The following is a 21,754-nucleotide window of genomic DNA, read 5'->3' as shown; positions in this document are numbered from 1 at the left end:
GGGCTCGTCTCGGGGAGGAGCGGAAGCTTTTTGAAGGGATTTAAAGGGAAACACAGCCGTGAAAACATTACATACAAGAAGTTAGTGGAAGTTTGGATCGCAGGCATCCTGAAGAACTAAAGTCCTGGTTTGTGATTAATCACTGCATGCAGTGGCTGGGTAGTACGGGGGCATGGCAACCCACCGATGGCGGGGCTCAAACCCCAAATCAACGACTAAGAGCCACTGGGACTTGGGCCAACGTTCAGATCTTACTTTTAATGACTTCTGGTAAAACAAGTTCCTCTTGAAGGAAGCTCGAGCACACAACATTAGTTTTATTCAAACTATCATCTAGAAGCTTTTTAATAATGAAACATGCCATTCAGCACACCTGGTGATGTTTCCTCGGTCGTCTTATAGTTATATTATTAAACACGCAACCACACATCGCTGGGAAACCGCGCTGTGATTATGGGAAGCCATTAGGGTAAATTTTTTATTTTTTTTAGACATGTTTAGACATTAAGACTGGTCTCCACAGTGCGTCTAACCTTTCCTTTTTTAATTTTCATATTGAGGATTAAACAGGCCGTTTAGATTTTCCCCCTATTGTGACCTCATATAAGAGAGCCCCTCCCCCGGCTTGTCGCTTCTCAGAAGGGGCGTGGCTCAGCATTAGCTCATTTAAATAGACACTGAAAAACTTGGGTGTTTGGAGGAGGAGTGAAATAAACTAAAAGGGTATGAAGTAAAGGCTTCAACACACACACAAAGCAGAAGTTTCAGATTTCTAGACGCCACATTTCTGTTGAGTTACTGCAGACACTTGACTCAGCTAGTTAGCGATCTTAGACAGTGTTAGCATAAAATATAAACCACGAAAGGGTTGGTATAAATCCCACTGCGTCCCTGCAACATGGCATTGTGGGTAGTGTAGAGAAGTTTGAATCAAACAACAATTTGACAAGCATTTTTAAATATAAAAAAACAAAAAAAACAAATGAAATTAACAAATATAAGAAAGTCTTGGTTGTATGCAGGTTTTTCCCACTTAAACATTGCCAGTGTTTTTGTCTTCAGAAGATTCCCAGTATTCCCAGTTAAAGTATTCCTATAGCCTTCTGAATCCCAGGACTCCCTCTTTACGATTAGATCACATCTAACCCTCATTATTCTTTTTACACTTTGTGCTGCTCGCCTTTACTTCCCTCTACACTGTAATGAGTTACACTCAGGTGTCACTCAGGGCTCGTCCTCGCCTCACACTATGATGCGTTATGATCCAATTACTAAAACATGGTGTTTATAAGGTCACAGCTGTCACAGCGAGGTCAGGAGTGCAGAGTGTCTTCATTAGGTTAGTGTTTAAATTACTGAGCTCTTAGAGTTATTAACCTGTTGGACTCAGCGCTTGAACTGGATTAAAGTCTTTAAGAACCAAAACAACGCAATAACTTCTAATCATAAATATATAATTATGAAAAATATTACATTATACTATAAGAACTATATCATAATTAATATAATTATTACAATTACTTTTATCATTGACAGAATTAAAAACAAAAGTTATTTTAAAAAATAAACAATAATTTGTACATTTCTTATTATTTTTTAAGCAAGCTGCAAAATGTTCACAAAATCCTGACATGAGGAATAAATCGTAAAAAAAGTCATGTGAAAGTGATCAGCGAGACGGTGGTGTGAAGCCGAGTCACCGCCTTTACACTGGTTATGTCCCAGTAACACTGAAGTGTTTTATTCCTCTCATACATCAGAGATTCGCTTGTGTAACAACATCTTACTGTAGTAATTAAAGCACAACAGGGCAAAGCATTTCATCCATTTACAGTTACACTTACCGCGGATTGTCCACAAGACAAAGAAGTTTGGAGCGTTATGGAGAAAATAACGAGGGAACAAAGTTAACCAGCTGTGTATCGCTCAATCCATAGAAAATTACTGTACAGTCCTACACTGTGTAATGGACTGTTTATAGCTGCTATGCATGGGAAAAGGGAAGGCATAGACAGACAGACAGACAGACAGACAGACAGACAGACAGATAGACAGATAGATAGATAGATAGATAGATAGATAGATAGATAGATAGATAGATAGATAGATGGAAAAAATAAGACTGAGACAGACAAATTAAAAGAGAGGTCAATAAATAAAAACATGGACAGATAGATACTGTAGACAGACAGACAGACAGACAGACAGACAGCCCGCGTCTTGGTGTACTGTATGTGTTTCTCACAGCGGATCAGAGTGGGTGTAAATACTTTTTTTTATTTATATAAGAAAGCTTGAAGAAAAAAGGCGAACTAACCTGCTCAGTGTGTGTGTGTGTGTGTGTGTGTGTGTGTGTGTGTATGTATATGTGTTCGCTTCTGTACCACGCTTTGCTTACACACCTCTTTACACATCTCCTCCAGAGCTCCTGCAACCCTGCTGCCCTGCAACCACACACACACACACACACACACACACACACACACACAAACAAAACACACACACACAAACAAAACACACACACAAAACACACACAAGTTCAGGAATGTAAAAGAAATGCCCATGTTTCTTTGTATCTGTATCGACAGGTTCAGATTGCAACGTTCTAAAAAATAAATAAATAAATAAAATAATAATAATAAAAACAGAAAGCCAGAGTTTGTAAAGGCACATGCCGCAGACAATAAAGCAGCCGTGAGGTTTAATTTAATGACACTTTAAAGGAGGAGTGGGAAGGAGTATAAAAAAATACCAAAAAAAAAAAAAAAAAAAAATCAGGCAGAAGTTGGAACCTCCGGGGCAGGCGGTGTTAGCGATTCGTCACACGCGGCGGGCGTTGTGTAATACATAACACATGCAAAGCTCAGGGCGCAACGCAGCGAGTAATATCGCCTCCGCCGCTGCTACAGCGTGCTTCTGTTTAATAGAGGGGGGGGGGGGGGTGAAGGTGAAGCAGCTTCTCTACCTCATTCTTCTCCTGGATTCTGTGAGACAAAAGCATCTTAATTTCCTCTTCCAGACGTTGAATAATCCTGGTTTTGGTCTTCAGCTGATTCTGCAGATCCTCCACCTGAGCCTTCATAAGGTCGCCTGCCTGCTGCCTGCGAGGGAAAAGGCCACGGAGAATATTAAAAACAACCTTCAGATCTAAAAAAAAAACAAAACGTTAAGAAGACACTGTACATATACGCTGTATATACACACACACACACACACACACAAAGCAGTAACGGCTAAAAATAACACCAACCATGCCTCTCGAAATGGTGTTATAGTCGGGTAGAGCGTTATAAAAGTGACATTTGAACTAAACAAAAAGCCTCAGAGCATGGGCGAGCTCAGCATCAGTGAATTCATTTGCATTAGTTTTAATGGAATGTCCTTAGCTAAAAACAAACACATCCTCAAATTTACATCCTGAGAACTACACGGCATTATGGGTGTGATGTTAAGCTCTGTGGAGCTGGACTACAGATTTGTACCAGGAAAGAGACTCCAGTTGTAGATTTGACATTTTTGTAATTAATGATTTCAGATAAACCGGCACTGACGTCTCAAACTGAGCATCAGAATGAGAGAGAAAGGTGATTTAAGTGAATCTGAACGTGGTGTGGTTGTTGGTGCCCGACGGGCTGGTCTGAGTATTTCTGAAACTGCTGATCTACTGGGATTTTTAAACCCAACCATTTCAGAGAATAGACTAAAAGTGAGAAATTCCCAGTAAGGGCAGTTCTTTAGGTAGAAACGCTTGTTGATGCCCAAAGGTCAGAGGAGAATCGTCAGGCTGGTTTAAGCTGATAGAAAGGCAACGGTAACTCGAGGAACTCCTGTCAGCTGGGAACAAGAAACTGAGGCTACAATTCACATGGACTCACCAACTTCAGACAACAGAAGATGGGGGAAACGTTGAGGAGTCCCAATTTCTGCCGCAACATTCTGAATTTGGTGCAAAACTCATGAAGCATGAATCCATCCTGCTTTGTATCAGCGCTTCAGGCTGGTGTTGGTGGTACATTTTTTTGCCACACATTGAGCTTCTTAGTACCACTTGAGCATGATTTAAATGTCACAGCCTACCCCAGTTGTGTTCCTGATCATGATCACGATAACGTGGCATGTCACAAAGTGATCATCTCAAACTGGTTTCTTGAAGTTTTCTGAACTCTGTATTTTGGCCAATACATCGTTTTACCTTCCATGTTTACCGGGGCGAGGACAGAAGTCCAATTAAATGCCCTAGTCGAGCTCTAATTATAGCTTGATGAAAATGTACTGACTGTCTGGTTGGTTTCAGATAACTATGTTATCTGAAACCAACCAGTAAAAAAAGAAGCCTAGCCTCCAAAATCGACACCTTCAAGTTTGACTAAACCCATGGGCAAAAACAAAAAAGCTAGAGGTATGTTTGAAGCAGCCGTTAAGCATGGTGGTGGGAGCATCACACGTTAGGGCTTTTCCATCCTCAATGAGGAAGGGGGAGAATCCGAGAACGTCAAATCATCAGCTAGATTGTTGCAGCTTGGACAAAATGGATGTTCCAACAGGACAAACACACATTCAAGCCTGGTGTGGAATGGATAAAGCAGACTAAGTTTGAGTTACCAGAGATTCAAACCTATGGAAAGTGTGTGGAGTAAGATTAACAGTCGGGTCTGTTCTGCCAGGGCTGATCAGTGGGCATCAATACACACAGATCACAGAAATGTCTTCAAGCACCATAATGTTTGTCATATCTCCCACTCGCATTTTCAGCACTTGCAAGAAGTGTATATATATATGTATATATTTATACATGAAAAAAGTCTAAAAACTGCTTTAAAACTTCCCCCACATGAAACGAGAACATCCTGTTCTGTAAAGATTAGTGTTTGCCTAAATACTAAAATATTAAAAGATAAACACGTACACTCCATGTTATTTTTGCTTCCAACAACACAGATACAGGAAAACGTACTGTAAATACACCCTTATGGTTTTATAATAAAAAATTACTTTCAGTAAATAATAATAATATGATTATTAGTCTACATTAGGTGAAAATGAAATGTAAAATCTGTGTCCCTTATGAAACAGTTACTAATCGTGGACTATACTGTAGGGAGAACAAAAAAAATACAAAACAAAACCCAGAAGCCATTATCTGGCCTGGAAAGAACGAAACTGTTCCAGATGTGATTTTATTTTCTCCCTAATGACACCTTTCACGGCTTGGTTGCGGTTTCAGAAGGTGATGAGCCTCTAACGAGAAGGTCCTAATGAACCTTAATGAACCTAATGAATGTCCCGATCTGCATTGTGTACTCTGGATGATTTTTTTCTTTTTTCCTCTCCTTTTCTTTTCTCGAGCCACGAATATGATGCAGTGGCTGGAGCGTACTTTACTCAGGCTAATTCTGAGTGGGTTCTCCAATTCTTCAGTCTCCATCCTGCATCATTACTGTCACAATGTCATACGCAATGTCTCTCTCTCACACACACACACACACACAAACAGAATAGTGGCTGTGACATGCAGTAAACACACGACACGATACGATAAATAAAGACAGCTGATGCACTGGTAAGTCAGGGCGAGAACGTTATATAACAACGACATTATGATGAATTACACGCAATATTTACAATATACAATACACTTGTCTAAAATATGGCAGGAAGTTTTTTTTTTTTTTTACTGTTTTTTAATATTAAACACACAAAATTTTTACAATAATTAAAATAATTTAAAAATCACAAATTGTGTGCTATTTTTCATCATTTGTAAAGTTTAATTATTTTTTAGATAGTTACATTTAGTTTTCATTATGCTTAAAACTTTTTAATGTTAAAATATAGGTGTTTTTTTTATTAAGTTTTTCCTTTCTCGCCAGTTTTACTAAAACTCTGCTTTAACATATTATATTTAATTTAGTTTTTTGTACAGATTTCTCTCATTTTTATTTTTTTAATCATTGACAAGTTTTGCATAAAAAACTCCAGATATTTAAGATTAATTGTATTTAAGATTTCACAGAACTGTCCTTATTTGTCCCTTTCCTCAGTATTTGTTTAATAAATTATTTTCATTAACAATTAAGATCGATGCGGGTAATCACATTTTTAATCCTTTTAATTTGTACTGATTTACAATTTTCCTTTGTTTTTAGTGTTAAATTATTTATTTATTTTAAATCATAATTACAAACTCTTTGTTTAAAAAAAAAAAGCATTTAATGTTAAGTTTTGCTCAGAGCTTTTCAAGTCCTAAAATGTTTTAATTTATTTATCTATTCATTTATTTGTGTTTTTGTTTGTTTGCTTATTCATCCTCATTCATGCTTTTCTTCATAGATGTGGCTTAGATGTGTAAAATACATTTTACTTATATAAATAAACTACGAATTATGTATGAAATTTGTATTTGTTAGTTAGTTTGTTTATTTGTTTGTTTAGCTTATTATTGGCAGTCATTTTTAATAAGAAAAATGTTTTAGTAAACAACCTTTTTTTAGTCTTATGTCATTTACTGCTTGGATATTAACCACTTGGGCACATATTTAATTAACTAAGCAGCTAATTTATTGTTATATTTGCTTGATGAATTTATAAAAATCTTTAAAAAAATTTACAATTTATATACAGTAGTTTTTCCTCTCCCCAGTAGATTTTATATTTAGTATACGTCTATTTAAATAAATTGATATTATTATATAGTTTCCTATATATTTGCCCTTATTTTTATAGTAAAAATAGAAGTATCATTTAAAATTTTTGGATGAACTTTCAGCAAACTTGATTAAAATTGTGATAAATGTGCAGAAAAAGTTAAAGTATCATAATATTGTTATTTTTATCATATCGTGCAAAGTTTAATTGTCAATTGTGTACATTTGTGTTTAATGTAGAAGTCACCCTCATCATGTTTGTTCTATGGAGAAAATCTCCTGCAGTCTGAATCAGTAAAATAGAAAAAAAAAACGAAAAACAATGTCACGCTCATCAGCAGCGATAAACAGGCGAAGGTTTGTCGGGTGTTTTGGCAGGTTTTGGACAGCTGATCCAGCGAGACCGGGCGGCAGGAGAGAGGGAAATGAACCGACGGAGCGCTAGTTGAAGGTTGAGGAACCCGCTGAGCCCGTGTTCCTCATCTCCCGCCGAGGTTCTGAGTAGCGTGCGGCCCTCGAGTCGCTCGTAAACTTCTCTGACAGAGCAGGCAGGCGGCCCGACTTTCCTGACGAGATCTGCTGAGCTGCTAGCGACAGCTGTCAAGCACCGTGCCATCAGCAGTTACAGCCTGTAAAAACGCCTGTCTAAACACTCTTGCAAAAACTATATTTCTAAAACAAATCCACGCTAATCCGTGCTTTTATTTGAATATGTAAATCTAACTTTATAAAAAAAACATGAAAAACCTTTTTTTCCCCCCACCTGCCTGTCGTCCTGTGCCATCAGACGGTGATGGATAAACGTGTCACAAAAAAAGCAAAGAAAATGCCGAGGGACGCCGCCGTGGAAGACGCTCGGCACTCATCAGGAAGAAGAAGAAGAAAAGAACAGCTGAGGATTGAGGATTTAGGAATCGCAGGTGCTGCTCAGAGCAGACGCTGGAGTCTGGAGGACTTCATCAAAGACAAAAGTTTGTAGGGACGGAATGTTCTTTTTAGCATTCTTTCATATTATGGCCTGAGCGTTTCTCAGGAGACAAAAAAATCTGCTACGTTCAAATGAAAGAATATAAAAGCACAGTAAATAAAATATGACATTCTAAAAGTCAGGTTTTACAAAAAAATCTGTGTAAGGCACTGAATGGCTGTTGCATGCTGGGTAAAAAAACAAAAAAACAGCTCTGTAGTCTATGCTCATGACTCTGTAGTCAGGGACTCGGACTCCTGGACTGCATGGAAAGAAGAATAGGTGAGGGAAAGAAAAAGTGTAAAGAAACAAAAAAAAGAAAGTAACAATAGTGTTCTCAACTGATTTCAGAATGCGAAGGGCAGGAGCAGAGGGGCAGGGGACAGAGCAAGGGCAGGAAGCGGGGTGAAGGGGGTATTTTTAGGGGATGGTTGCATGGAGCAAGGATTAGGAGAGGAATGCAGGAAACAGGATAGTGGGAGAAGAATGAAGCAAGGGTAGAAGAGGTAGTATTGGGCGGCAGAAGATGGTCGGAGTGGGATGCAGGGGTAGGAGAGGATAGCGTGATGAGAAATAAGAAGTGGATGACAGGGGAAGGTGAGGTAAGTGAAGGATGAAGAGGTAGGAGAGAGATGGCAGGGTAGGGAGAGGTAGGGGTGGAATACAGGGGTAGGAGAGGTAGAAAACAGATGCAGTAGTAGGAGAGGTAGGGGTGGAATACAGGGGTAGGAGAAGTAGGGGAGAATGACGGGCAGGAGAGGTACAGTAGGATTCAGATGCAGGGAGTAGAGATAGAAGAAGGATGCAGGGGTAGGAAAGGTTGGAGGGGGAAGTAAGGGTTAACAGAGGTAGAAGTGGAATGAAGGGGTAGGAGAGGTAAAAGCAGGGGCAGGGAACAAGGGTAGGAGTAAGCTTAGGAGCAGGACCAAGGTTAGAAGAACAGGCAAGGAGCAGGGGCAGGGTTAGGACCAGGGAGTAGATTGTGCAACACCAAAAAAAAAAAAAAGTCCAGCCTCGGTACACAGGGCAGGACGCCTTCACGGCACACAGTACACAGTACACACCCCTGACAGGCAGCCAGTGGAGCTTAGGGGCCGAGGGAGGCACACAAATCGACTCCTGCACCCACAGGGCATCCATTTAGCCCATCTGTATAGCATGTGTGTGTGAGTGAGTGTGTTTGTGTTCGACAGTGAGAGAGAGAGAGAGAGAGAGAGAGAGAGAGAGAGAGATGTCAGCACATCAGTGGTCACGCCACCTCTGATGCCAACACGATACGCAATTAATCATTCATCGTGACATGCATCTGCTCACATCCATCACATCACGAGCTGAAGCCGGCCAAAAAGTCACCACACCGGCCATCAGCAGTTCACTCCCGGAAATGAATTAAGCTCAAAAGTCATAAAATAGGATTTTATTTAGATTCCTGTTCATTTTATCAGCTTTCAAACTTTTTTAACTTTTCAACTAAATAAATAAAATAAAGTAAAAGAAAACAAGCAGCCCATTTGACCTTGTTCTTAAAATACAAAAACAAATCAACTTAAAAAAAAACGCTCTGCAAACAAATTACAACTGCCTCACAATTACTGGTGCAATTCGCACACTTTCGCACGTTAGCGGTTAATACGTCTCAAGAACGCGAAACACAATTTCTCCGTTATGACATGCCACGCTAAAAGCGGCGTTTAAAAAATGGCATCTGTGGAGCGGGATAAAATTAGAGCACTTAATAGATTACGTGGCGTCGCCCTGACAGATGGTACAACCTGTTATATTTAGCAGCTAAGTGTCTTAATGATCGCTGGCTCGACGTCGTGCATTACAGGAAACGAGACGAGAGGGTAGCGGCGGTGCGCTCCGCTGGCCGTGAAAACGCCGCCGCGATTTTTCATACTGTCACTCTGCTCTATTAGCGAAGCCTAACACAATTAGTTATGAATATGCAGTAATAACATGCAAATCATTTCCCCTTACCAGTTGCCCCCGGGCTGAGGTCCGTGCCTCCCCAAACCCAATTCTTTCTACATCATTACAGCAGCCTGGTATAATTCATCACAAAGGGAAAGAAAAGCAACCCCGAAACACCCCCCGCTGCACACCCCTACCCCCACCTGCCCCCAGCCGTTGTGCCAGCGTACGCAACCGTTCTGCAACTGCTAAGCGCATGGCATTAACCGCGCCGCCGCATCGCGCCACTTCGCCGCTCTGCCACTTGTGCGCGTCTCCCTGGGGTAATGTCAGGCACGACATCACACGCTGCCACAACAATTAACCCTCGTGTTAATTAGAAGGAAATGTCAGGAGCACAGATGGTACGAGCTGGCACGGTGCCATCGCACAGACTGCTGCTGAACGAGCCTGACAGCTGCTCCGCCGCTCCAACCATCCGACACACGTCAAAACTTTACAGCTGGGAGGCACTCGATAAGCGATATGTGTACGTGTACCTGTGTGTGTGTGAGAGAGAGAGAGAGAGAGAGAGAGAGAGAGAGTGTGTGTGTTTGTATGGGGGTGGGGGAACTGCTCAGCTGCACAGCAAAAGAACTGTTGCTTTTGAACACAACGGCTTGGCCGGGCACACACAGGAACAAACTAACAATCTGAGAGAGAGAGAGAGAGAGAGAGAGAGAGAGAGAGAGAGAGAGAGATACAGTAGATGGACGCACAGGGCTGGAAATCATCATAAAAAGTTAAAAAAGTTTTTTTTTTTTTAAGTGTAATCACTTACCAGTTTCAACAAATAAACAAGTAAACAAATAACTCACGATTCTAAAACTTTGTGGCATAACATTAGATATATTTATTATTCACTTGCCAATGAAAGTATTTGACAAATTTGGGAAAAACAAATAGAATAGAATAAATAAACAAACAAACAAACAAACAAAAAACAAACTAATTCTAAGTTGTTATTTAAATAAATAAAAAGTGAAAATCAAAATGGTATGGTTTAAATAAATACAAATATTAATAAATTGTTATGATTCTAACTTAATGGCATTTCAATCATATATGTGTAATATTTCTTCATGCTTAGTTGTAAATAAATGAATGGCGAACTGTACTAATTACAGACTGGAACCTGAGGAGTGCGGCATCACAGACGCAGTTAATTATGTGACTCGACTGACTAAAAGCATTTAAAAGAAATATATAAATAAAACCCTGTGCGTGTGTGTGTGTGTGTGTGTGTGTGTGTGTGTGTGTGTGTGTGTATACATACTCAGAGTTCACTGACACGATACTGGTTATCTACTCTGAACAGAGAAAAATAAGAGAGGGAGGGGGTAAAGAGACAAAGAGAGAGGGAGAGAAAGAGAAATAAAAGAGAAAAAGAGAGAAAGAGAGAGGATTAAATGAGAGAGAGAGAAAGAGAGACAGATAGAGCAAGGGAAATAAAAAAAGTCACAGAAAGAGAGAGAGAGAGAGAGAGAAACAGGATAATGAACAGGTAAAGCCAGTAGAGAAAAAGAGGAAGTCATAAAGAGAGAGAGAAAGAGTGAGACAGAGTGATATAAAAAGACAGAGAGAGAAAGAGAGAGATAGCTCATTGAACTGAACTGAATTGAGAGACAGGGGAAATAACAGACAGAGCCAAAAGAGAGAAAGAGAGATAAAGAGACAGAAAAAGGCAGAGAGAAAGAGCGAGATACAAAAGCTCGTTGGTTTAAACTGAGACACAGAGAGATATAAAAAGACAGTTATAAACATCCCAGTTTATAAATTGAGAATGGAAAACACACCAAAACGTATAAAACCCCCAGGACAGGGACTCTGCACACACTCTGAGCTACAGGAAGTAGGACCTGGGACACACTTCAGATGTCCAAAACAGATCAGACACAAATATTTCTATACATTCACGTCTAAACGTCATCCTAAACGTCTCCTTTCTGAGCACTGAGAGCAACTCCGCTGTGTTTCAGGGGAACGTGAGGGAACACGCTCGGCTGTGGCTACGCTTATATCCACTCTTCATCATACGAGAAACACTAACGAGCCCGATCTAATCGAATCGAATCAAATCTAATCCAACACTATCTATTCTAATACTTTTTACCGCTAAGTAATTTATTTCAATTCATAAATATAACATCCTTCTTTCATTACACTTGTTTATGTATTTTAGTGTTATTATTGTCTTTTATTGTTAGTGCCTTTTATTGTTGTTTTTTTTATTTGCTTTGGAAACGTTGTTAATCCTGTCACGCAAATAAAGCCTACTTTGAACTTTAAACTTTGAGAGAGAGAGAGAGAGAGAAAGAGCAAGAGAGAGAACGAGAGAGAGAACGAGAGAGATACAAAGTTTAAAATGGGCTTATTTTGCGTGACTGTATTAACGATTTTGCAAAGCAAATTAAAACAACAAGCGATGTAGACAGATTATAATTAATTAATTATAAGCTTACAATGATTATGATTTTCAAAGAAAACTAATAATTTAAATAGGCAGAAAGAAATAGAGAGAGAGGGCAATGAACAGATAAGTCAAAAAAGGTATATAAAGACAAACAGAAGGAAAGAAAGATTATTATTATTATTATTATTATTATTACTATTATTCCTACTTCCTGCTTTCTTTGACTGCAGAGCTAAATATGTATGCTTTTGTATTGTATATATTGTTAATACTCTGTAATATATTTTTATTATTATTATTATTATTATTATTATTATTATATTGTATACTATTATGGCCCTGTGATGGATTGACACCCCGTCCAGGGTGTACCCCGCCTTGTACCCCAAGTCCCCTGGGATAGGCCCCATGCCCCAGGCCCACAGCGACCATGTATAGGGGATAATGCAGTGTAGACAATAAGTGAGTGTATACTATTATATTTTTGATTTTCTCTTTAATTGCCTTTTTTAATTACTACTTTTTTCTTTTTGTTAATCTATCTATTCCTGTTATTTTCTTCTGACTTATTTCTGGATTTTGGCAATACAAATGTCCATATTTGTCATGCCAATAAAGCACCCTTGAATCGTGCATTTTGAATCCTAATAGAGAGAGAGAGAGAGAGAGAGAGAGAGAGAGCACGTGTGCAGGAGTCGCTCATGTCTGCACTTTGGCCACACTGTACTGTATTGATCTGTTTGCATCCCTAATAGCAGAAGGCCAGAACCTGTAAAAGTCGATAGAAATGAGAAGAAACTTGTGTCCGCCCACAGAGCCGCCGTTAGCGAGAGCCAAATCTCTCACTTTCACACGCAGACGTGTTCGAACAGTTACTGAAATAAAACAACCATTAATTCTTACCGCTTCATCTCAGGCTGAAAGTGACGGACTGAAAGTGCTGCTGCAGTGGGAATCAATTCACCATCATCAATATTATTATAATTATTATTATTATTATTATTATTACTACTACTATTACCACTCTGATTATTATACATTATGATTATTATACCTTATGATTAATCACTTCTGACAGCAGTGCGGGGTTACGTGAATGCACCCGTAAACATTGCTACAGTGTGCTAACAGCTATAGTGGAAGAAGTCAGTGAAAGGAGTCGGTGGAAGGAGTCTCTAGTGTCAGGGATTTGTAATAGTCAGAGGCACAGCTGTAACTTTCTGACATCTTCGGGACACAGGAGTGTACTCCATACGCTGCACTTCTGTGTTTATTCTCTTGGTAACTTTGAAAGAGAGAGAGGGATATAGTGAGAGAGAGGAAAGGAAAGAGAGAGAAAAAGAGAGAAAGGGAAATCAAGAAAAAGAGATGTAGAGAAAAAAACTATTATATTTTATTTCTTTTTTCTGTCTATTTTTTTCCTTTTTTAATTACTACTTTTTTTCCTTCCTTTTTTGATCGATCTATTCCCTTTTTTTTTCTTTTGACTTTCTTCTGAGCTTTGGCAATACGAATGTCTGCATTTGTCTTGCCAATAAAGCACCTTTGAATCTTTAATCTTAAGAGGGAAAGAGAGAGAGAGAGAAAGTGAGATAGAGGAACAAATGTTTATAGCCACTGTAATGTCTCTGAGAGCAGGAACTAACTTGCATTGCGGATGTTCCAAATTATTAAACGTATGAAAAGTATGTTTTGCTGCTTAGTTGTTAGAAGTTGTGTGTGTGTGTGTGTGTGTGTGTGTGTGTGTTATTATCACTTGAGTCTTTGTTTTTGAGTGAGTAGTTTTAATAGTTATATGACTAGTTTTATATGACACGTTGGGTAAGCACCTTAATAATAATTATATATATATATATACATATATATATATATATATATATATATATATAAAATAAAATTATATAAAATAATATAAATAATATTCTGTGCTGCTGTTTTTAAGAGTGGTCCGACTGTACATTGTCAGCTTACACAAGTATCACCCCATCATGCCATCGTGTTCAATCTCACTGTACCTGTATAATGACAATACAGAAAACCTTGAACCTTGAGTTTTAAAAAATAAAAAACATTCAGGACGTGCTGTTAGAGGTGAATAATCAAGATATTTAAACAGGCACTAAATATACCTATACACTTATATATATATATATATATATATAACATTTTTGAGAAAAGACTCAGTTTTCTTTAAGAAATAAAGGTTGTAGTGCTCAGTTAAGTGTTGTGGCATGAGAGAAATAAAAAACAATAATTTGTTCACTAATTGTTTTTCTAAAACAGCACAACATGTAAGGTTTTACCCCTTTCAAAAAAAAAACTGGTGTTCCTCAACAACACAAATAAAAATACGATGCTGATTTACATACACGCATACGTCTTGGCCAAAGATTTTGAACAAAAAAAAAAATAGCATGAAATAAGTAAATATATAAATAAAAAAGTGAAATCGTTGACGAGTAGCTTAACTGAACCTGACATCAATAAATCATTATTTTGACTTACCCGAGCTATCGTAAATATATAAATAACTCTCTAGATAAACAAAACAAATAGGAAAGTGGAGGAAAAAAAAGAAGAAGAAGAAAAAAAAAAAAACAGTGAAATTCCATCACCCACCGCAGCGAAAGCACCGCCGGGGATCATTTCAATCTGTTCCTTTTAATGTTGACGCTGGTGGCAGGGATGCTGCCTACATTTCATATTTACATGATTTGATGCCACGGTTATTATTCGTATTATCATTTTTTATTTATTTCCTGATGTTTGAAGGCGCCGAGGCTCTTCCTGGGAGCCGGCTGTGAGAACGTAAACCGCGGGACACGAGGCTCAGGCAGCGGTGTGCCACAGCAGCCTCCTGGTACAACACCTTCCTCTTTGAAGGCGCTCGTCTGTCCCTCGGGTTCGAAGAGGGGGTGACGGGGAGGGGGGGTGACGGGGGTGTTAGCGAAAGCCTTTTTATCCGTGTGCTTTAGCGCTGCTGTGGCTCGTCGAGAAGGAGAGAGAGAGAGAGAGAGAAGTTTTGGGGGTGAAAAACTTTTTTGTGGTGAAAAAAAAAGGTTAATGAGAACTAAAAGTGAGGTGTTATAGGAGGAGAGCTTGAAACACTGTACACAATGAGAAAAGGGCGAATTTTACTTTCTGCAGGTAAAATTAATTATATAATTATAGTAATAATAATAATAATAATAATACTGATGCAGTAGCAAGGATTTCTTTTTCATCCTGCAGTGCTCGAGTTTGCAAGGAGTTGCTCTTACGCTGGTGTTGCACGATGTATTTAAAACTTTTTCACTACTACTCAAAAGTCAAATTTTATTATTCAAATAGACTAACACTGTGCTGGTGTTGCATTATTTCTGTATAATCAGAGTCCCAAAGAAAAAAGATAGTTATTACACAAAACAGGGTTTAGTTTTAAGCTATGAGGTTTTGCAAAGTCTCGATTCTAATGGAAGTTTCTAGAACAATTTAACTTTGCTTTCGCAGAAATTTAAATTATGGATATGGATTATAAACAGACAGATTCATTAGTTTGTGCCTAATGAGCAAGCTGGAGGTGAAGGTTAATTTTAATTCAACTTAATTCAATCGTGTTTGTAAAGTTCTTTTAACAAAAGTCATTGTAGCAAAGCAGATGTACAAAATTTTAAAAAAATTATAGCACTAAATTAGAACAAGTATGAAAACATATCAACTATAACGAATCACTTTGACACTCTGATAAGCGAGCCAAGGGGCGACCGTCCTGAGGGAAAAACCCCCTGAGATGGCAACAAGGAGAAACCTTGAGAGGAACCAGACTCAGTGGGGAACCCATCCTCATCTGGGTGATAACGGATAGCACGACCGTAAATATAAGGTACATAAGGGGAAATGTGTTTAAGTTAATATGGAGTCCACTTTTTTTTTTGGAGACTTTAATTAAAAAAATAATAATAAATAAAGGGGGTAAAGGGAAACTTCTTGGGAAGCAATGAGGAAGAAACCTCGAATGAACCAGACTAAAAAAAAAACTCATCGTCATTTGGGTCATTTTTGTTGCATGAAATGCAACAAGCAAACATATGCCACATTTTTTCGTTAAGACAAAATGCAGTAATTCTGGATCCCCTACATACAAACATTCGAGTTATGAACTTTCAAAAATACAAACATGCGGCCTCGTGTGCAATCGCGGAAGTTAGAACACATTTTCACGTGGGTGCAGCGAGCATGCCAGGATGTCCAGAATCAGGCGTAAAAGCAGCGGCGATGAAGCAGATGGAACTGCTAAGAATCGCCAGCCAATGACGATGGAGACAAAAGTTAAAATAATTAAGAGAATAGAGTGAGGTGTAAAGACATTGCTTGTTCATTTAGCATGACTCCTTCAACCATCGGAGGATCCTAAAGAACACTGTACCGTAATATACTGTGTATAGGCAATTGTGTTTGTATCCTAGTACTGAGGCAATGTTTGTTGGACTTACAAACAAATTAGACTTATGAACGAGCTCACATAACGGAACTCATTCGTATGTAGGGGACTTGGTGTAACTGCTAGTATCCTGTTTTAGTTTAAAAGGGAAAAAAAGCATAGAACGATGTGGCGTTGCCATGGAAACAGTAACTTCTGCTTCCTTGTACGTCCCAGTCGTTGATTGTTTTCCAACCGCAGCTCACACTAAAAGTTTCATTCATTCTGCAAGACTTTCCAGCGTGTATTTAAACCGAAACAAAACCAAAACCACAGGTACTTACGAGAGCTGACCGCTGTGAGCTGCTCGGCCTGTGGTGCTCTCCAGTGTCTGTGTCCTTAATGTGAGCTCTGTGACCTGTAATACCCATCACACACATACACACACACACACACACAGACACACATAACATGAGACTGCCAGCGAGTGCCCATGATCAGCAGACTTAAATAAAGCAGACCTGAGGGAGAGAAACTCCAGGCAGATGTGGAAGTAATAAGAGACAATTTCATGAAATATAATTAAGATAATTGCATTCTCTTATGTCTCATTTCCATAACGGGGTTTTAATCAAGACTTTGACTCAGACACTGACACGGCCGTGCTCTCTGCTGATGAACCAAACCCTTGTCGATCTCCTCGACCCTTTATCTACATCACTGGACAAGTTCACTGCCTGATTTCTAACCATGCAAGGCTTAAAGGTTTTTAAAAACACTGTATACACTCTCCATCCATTACAGGCCATCACACACATACACACACACTAAGCTCGCCCAATAGACAACTAAAGATTAGAAAAAAATAGATAAATCTTTTCCCGGTCTTCAGTTGTTCAGATTCAATGAGCTTATTCCGGTAATGGCCTCAGATTCCTGTTCTTGGCTGAACGGAGAGGAACCTGGTGTTTTCTTCGGGCTGGTGTACCATACCCACCTCAAGATCTGATATAGTGTGCACTTTGAGTTGCTTTTCTGCTTACCACAGTTGTAAAGCATGATTACTCGAGTTACTTTCTTGTCTGATCTCGCTTATGAATAATGTGTCTCAGTTTGCAGAACCATGTGTGTGTGATAGATAGATAGATAGATAGATAGATAGATAGATAGATAGATAGATAGATAGATAGATAGATGGATAGATAGATGGATAGATAGATAGAAACCTAAGCACTTGTGTAAGTCGCTTTGGATAAGGGCATCTGCCAAATGCCTAAATGTAAATTTAAACATTATTGATCCCGGGAGGGACATTATTGTGTTACCGCAGCAGCAAGTTACACAAACAGTCCTAAGGAGACAAAATGAGCAGAATGTAACTGTACATTATATAAATGAATACAGTATTTTAGATGCTACTGTACATAGAAAAAAACTGAATGCAGACTGACAAAAAGAGAAGAAATGTGCAAATCCAGCTGTTTGTTAAATACTCACATCAGCCCAAATCAGACATGAGCAGCCATGGCACGGTTAAAGTCACAAAGATAAGATACTGTAATACCTGCGCTACTGTGTTTTTGGTATTTTGGTCCGTCCACGTATCATCCATACCATCGATACTCCCCACACAGAAGATATTGTATATATCTGTCGTTTTTGTGGCAGTTTCCAGCTCAACGCCCGATTGTCACTTACACACTACAGGCAATTAAAAAACAAAAATTAACTCAATGTGCATTAGACTGTGGGAGGAAACCGGAGTACCCGGAGGAAACCCACCAAGCACAATGCAAACAAACCCGAGGTGGGAGTTAAACCCCAACCTTGGCGGTGCGAGGCGACAGTGCTAACCACTACACCTCCGTGCCACCTTCTTGCATACAGTAAATGTGCAAGTGCAAAAATATCCTATTAAAATCAACAGTGAGGATGTATGGATGTAAATTTGGATATATTTTGTGATTTAACATATTATATAAACTTTAAACTAGTATTGTTATCCTGAATACAAAATTTTATGGAATACCATGTTTATTCATATTATATATATATATATTTTTTTTTTATTTATTTTTTTTATATATATAATAAATTGACTTTGATCACTTATAAGAAGAAAAAAAATAGCTGCTGTTTAAAGCCATATATCTAAAGGAATTTATTTATGTATCCTGTTCTGGTTTATTAATAAGTAATTAATAAAACACTGTGACCTGCTGCTTTATTTATTAGGGTTTATTATTTTACATTAAACACATGCACCGCCTTTTATTTCTCTTAGAACGCGTTTTTTTTTAAGTTAATAAAAGCGCAGGAAGCATAAAATTCCTTTGATCCAACAATGATCCAACAATGTTACAGATTTTCCTCTGACACTGGAGACTCCTTACATTTACGAGCGCATTATAACAACCTGTATGTGACAGAAAAGCGAAAAATAAACACTATATTACCAAGCAGGGTTAAGGTTTTTTCTGTGCTTGTTAAGTATCGTTTAATAGTAGAGACGTGTTGCGCTATCGTGATACGGTTGATTTTTCGGGGTATCGCCAAACGCCCTTGTGCCACACGTCTTTAAGAAGAGAAGAGAACCGAGGCGCAAGAGAGCGTGAAGACTTCCTGCCGGAATAACAAAGTCGCTGACCAAACACGGGAAGACGGATGTTAGAGACTTCACTGTATAAATAAATTCAGTGAATAAAACATACGGACGGCTCACATGGTCAGCGGCGTACTACATCTAATTAGTCTTCTGCTGCCTCGCCTGGTGTTGTCTTTGGAGAGCTGGGGATTTGAGGCTGCTGAAATATTAGGGGAGCGTGTGCGGGAGTGAAATATGGGGCTCTGTGTGTGTGTGTGTGTGTGTGTCTGTGTGGACTTGAAATATGGGCATGTGAGTGTGTGTTCGGGGGGTGCGGTGACAGAGGTCACTCTGGGCGGGGGGAGAAGGAAATCAATGTGGATGTTAATTACTCGCAGGTCAAGTCCCCATGCCATCGGGTCTATTTTTTCTCCCCCCTTCATGACCTGCTCAGGCAGACAGGAGCGCGTTCTTGATTCGGTCAGTCAGTCGAAAACGTTTAGCAGCTACACACACGCGGGCGCACACACACACACGGATGTTGCAGCATTGCGCATTTTATGATATATATTTTATGCATGATTCGGAGACTTCGCTGTTAAGGCTCGTAGCGCTCGGCTGCTTTCTGGGTCGACAAAATGAAAAAAATAAAAAAGATGAAGGATGCATAAACAGAGACAGATCAAAAGTGAGACGCTTATCACAGTTTCATATGAGCTGATAAATATGCAGCATTACAGCTACAGCAGGTGTAGTGTGTGTGTGTGTGTGTGTGTAGTATGTGTGTAGGCTAATTAAGCTGCATGCCTAAGCTGAAGGAAGGCTTGTTCACTGAAGGTGCACAATTGCTATTAGTGTCTAGAGGAGTGAGCCGGTGTAGACGAAGCCGCGTGTACCGAGGGGAATTAAACGGCCAGGGAAAAAATAAAATAAAAATTATAAAAATCGAGCTGGCTGCTCCAGAGAGGCAATAACTGAAATTAAATTCCATAACCCTGTTGGTGGATCTGCAGCTCGTAACCAACAGCGCAGACTCTGTGGTTTACCTTCTGAATCTCCTTAAAAAGCTTAACGTCATTTAAATAACGCACTTCTGAGAGGCGTCGATGCGCCATGATATGACCTAACCCGCCTTTAATCCAATAAACGCGCGCACTTTCACCGAAAACGTTGCGGGGAAATATTAACGCGTGTATATGAAGTTGCGCGACTTTTAAACTCAGGTCGTCCATAGTTTCCGTAGTTGAAGCCAACTTGTGACTTCAATAAGCGTCTAACGGCACTAATAAAATAGCATACAAATAGCAAAGACTGTGTCAAACCTAGATTCAATTAACACACACACACACACACACACACACACACACAAACAGGATTTAAACAACAAAAGGGTCAAACCAGGACATTTGATTGTGCAGAATAACAGTAAAAACAATCCTTATTTTTCTACAGTATATAATCCTCTTTTAGACTCATGCACTCATCCCAGTGTTTCACTAGGGCTTGGACACCATCATCAAGGTAGAACGTTTTCTCATGCCGCTTGAGCCATGATCTGGAACGCCAGCCTCCCAGGAACTCCCTTAATGATCCAAGCACATGAAAATACCTTTGACAGAGGTCAGAAGTCTTTTGTTAAAGTGAATCAGTTCTACATCTACAGGGTCAGGGGTAGTCTGAAGTCCCGGTTTGACCTGAACGCCCCTTGTACATTTACACTTCTAGATTTAATGCTTGGCCTAGGAGGAATCACTGATTCTGGAACTGAGAGTGTACATGATAGAAGCTTGTGTGTCTGGGAGGATAATCGAACCTTTTCCTGGTTTTGCACAAAACCAGTCTGGAGATTAGACAGATGTTTGGCCAAGCGGGAACTAAGAGTGCTTTGCAACATGAGGCTCTGAGTGTGGCCTTTCAGACAGCACTGGACACCATGAATTCAGTTCTATAGAAAATCTTAAACATCAAGAAAGTGGAAGTTTATTAAAAAAAAAAATTTCAAAGTCATAATGAACGTTTTAAATTGTAAATCTGAAGTCTGCAGGCTTTTTCTGAAGATGCTGATAAAACTGAGCGATTTCTTTTTTTAACCAAAAATGTCAAAACCTGAATAGCGGGATTTATTGCACTACTATTACACGCAAGCCGTCACGTCTCCAAGAACAGAAAAGTCAGACGAGGCGCTCGTATACTCTAACTACTGCATGACTAAAGACACAATTTCATACTGTACGTGCGTATTCCTGTTACCTCTAAAGTTACGACACCCGCAGGCCTGTAAAAAGCCTCACAAACCTGTGCACACCCTCGCCCATTTAGCTGCTTCCCGTAATTGAGCGAAAATTAATAAGACGAATGAAAAATAAAAAATAAAAAAAAACATTAGCTGATTAATAAACGTACAGGAAACTGAGGTTTTAATTCCCTAGCAGTGTCCGCAGCGAGGTCCCGCTCGTGATCCGTCACAATGCGGTTCTCGGGTTTATGAAAGGCCATGCAATTTATGGTAATGAGCTTTTTGAAGGTTATGACCACAGTAAACTAATTTGTTAGAGGAACGGCAAAAGCTCACACAAACAGTACTCAATCATTAAAGCTGAAGAGGAGGGAGAGAAAAAAAATACTATTAAAGTAATGGTCAACTGGCGTACAGAGGAGGGAAAGAAAAAAAAAAAAAACGACACAGCTGGGTATGGGTGTGCTAATATATAACAGGGCCAAACATGGATGTTGCATCACGCAAATTACTTTTCAGGGCCATTTTGAACATTAATATGGCTGAAACACGGAGAGG

General features: G+C 39.2%; 1 protein-coding gene across 3 annotated transcripts in view; it reads right to left on the bottom strand.

The window, feature by feature from the left end:
• LOC128513951 (myosin heavy chain, striated muscle-like) overlaps positions 1-21,754 on the bottom strand; it is a 142,196-nt gene that overhangs the window by 112,388 nt on the left and 8,054 nt on the right. For 2 of the 3 annotated variants that reach the window (XM_053487528.1, XM_053487529.1), the window contains exons 4-6: positions 16,721-16,794; positions 2,966-3,101; positions 2,403-2,444 (exon numbers count right to left, since the gene is read on the bottom strand). In XM_053487528.1, coding sequence (XP_053343503.1) covers positions 2,403-2,444; positions 2,966-3,101; positions 16,721-16,794 — 252 coding nt within the window. The remainder of the gene's footprint in view (positions 1-2,402; positions 2,445-2,965; positions 3,102-16,720; positions 16,795-21,754) is intronic. The other variant, XM_053487530.1, reaches the window with a different exon arrangement.

Source organism: Clarias gariepinus, chromosome 26 (assembly GCF_024256425.1).
Source record: "Clarias gariepinus isolate MV-2021 ecotype Netherlands chromosome 26, CGAR_prim_01v2, whole genome shotgun sequence".
In the NCBI taxonomy this organism is placed as follows: domain Eukaryota; kingdom Metazoa; phylum Chordata; class Actinopteri; order Siluriformes; family Clariidae; genus Clarias; species Clarias gariepinus.
This window is presented reverse-complemented; position numbering and strand designations above follow the sequence as displayed.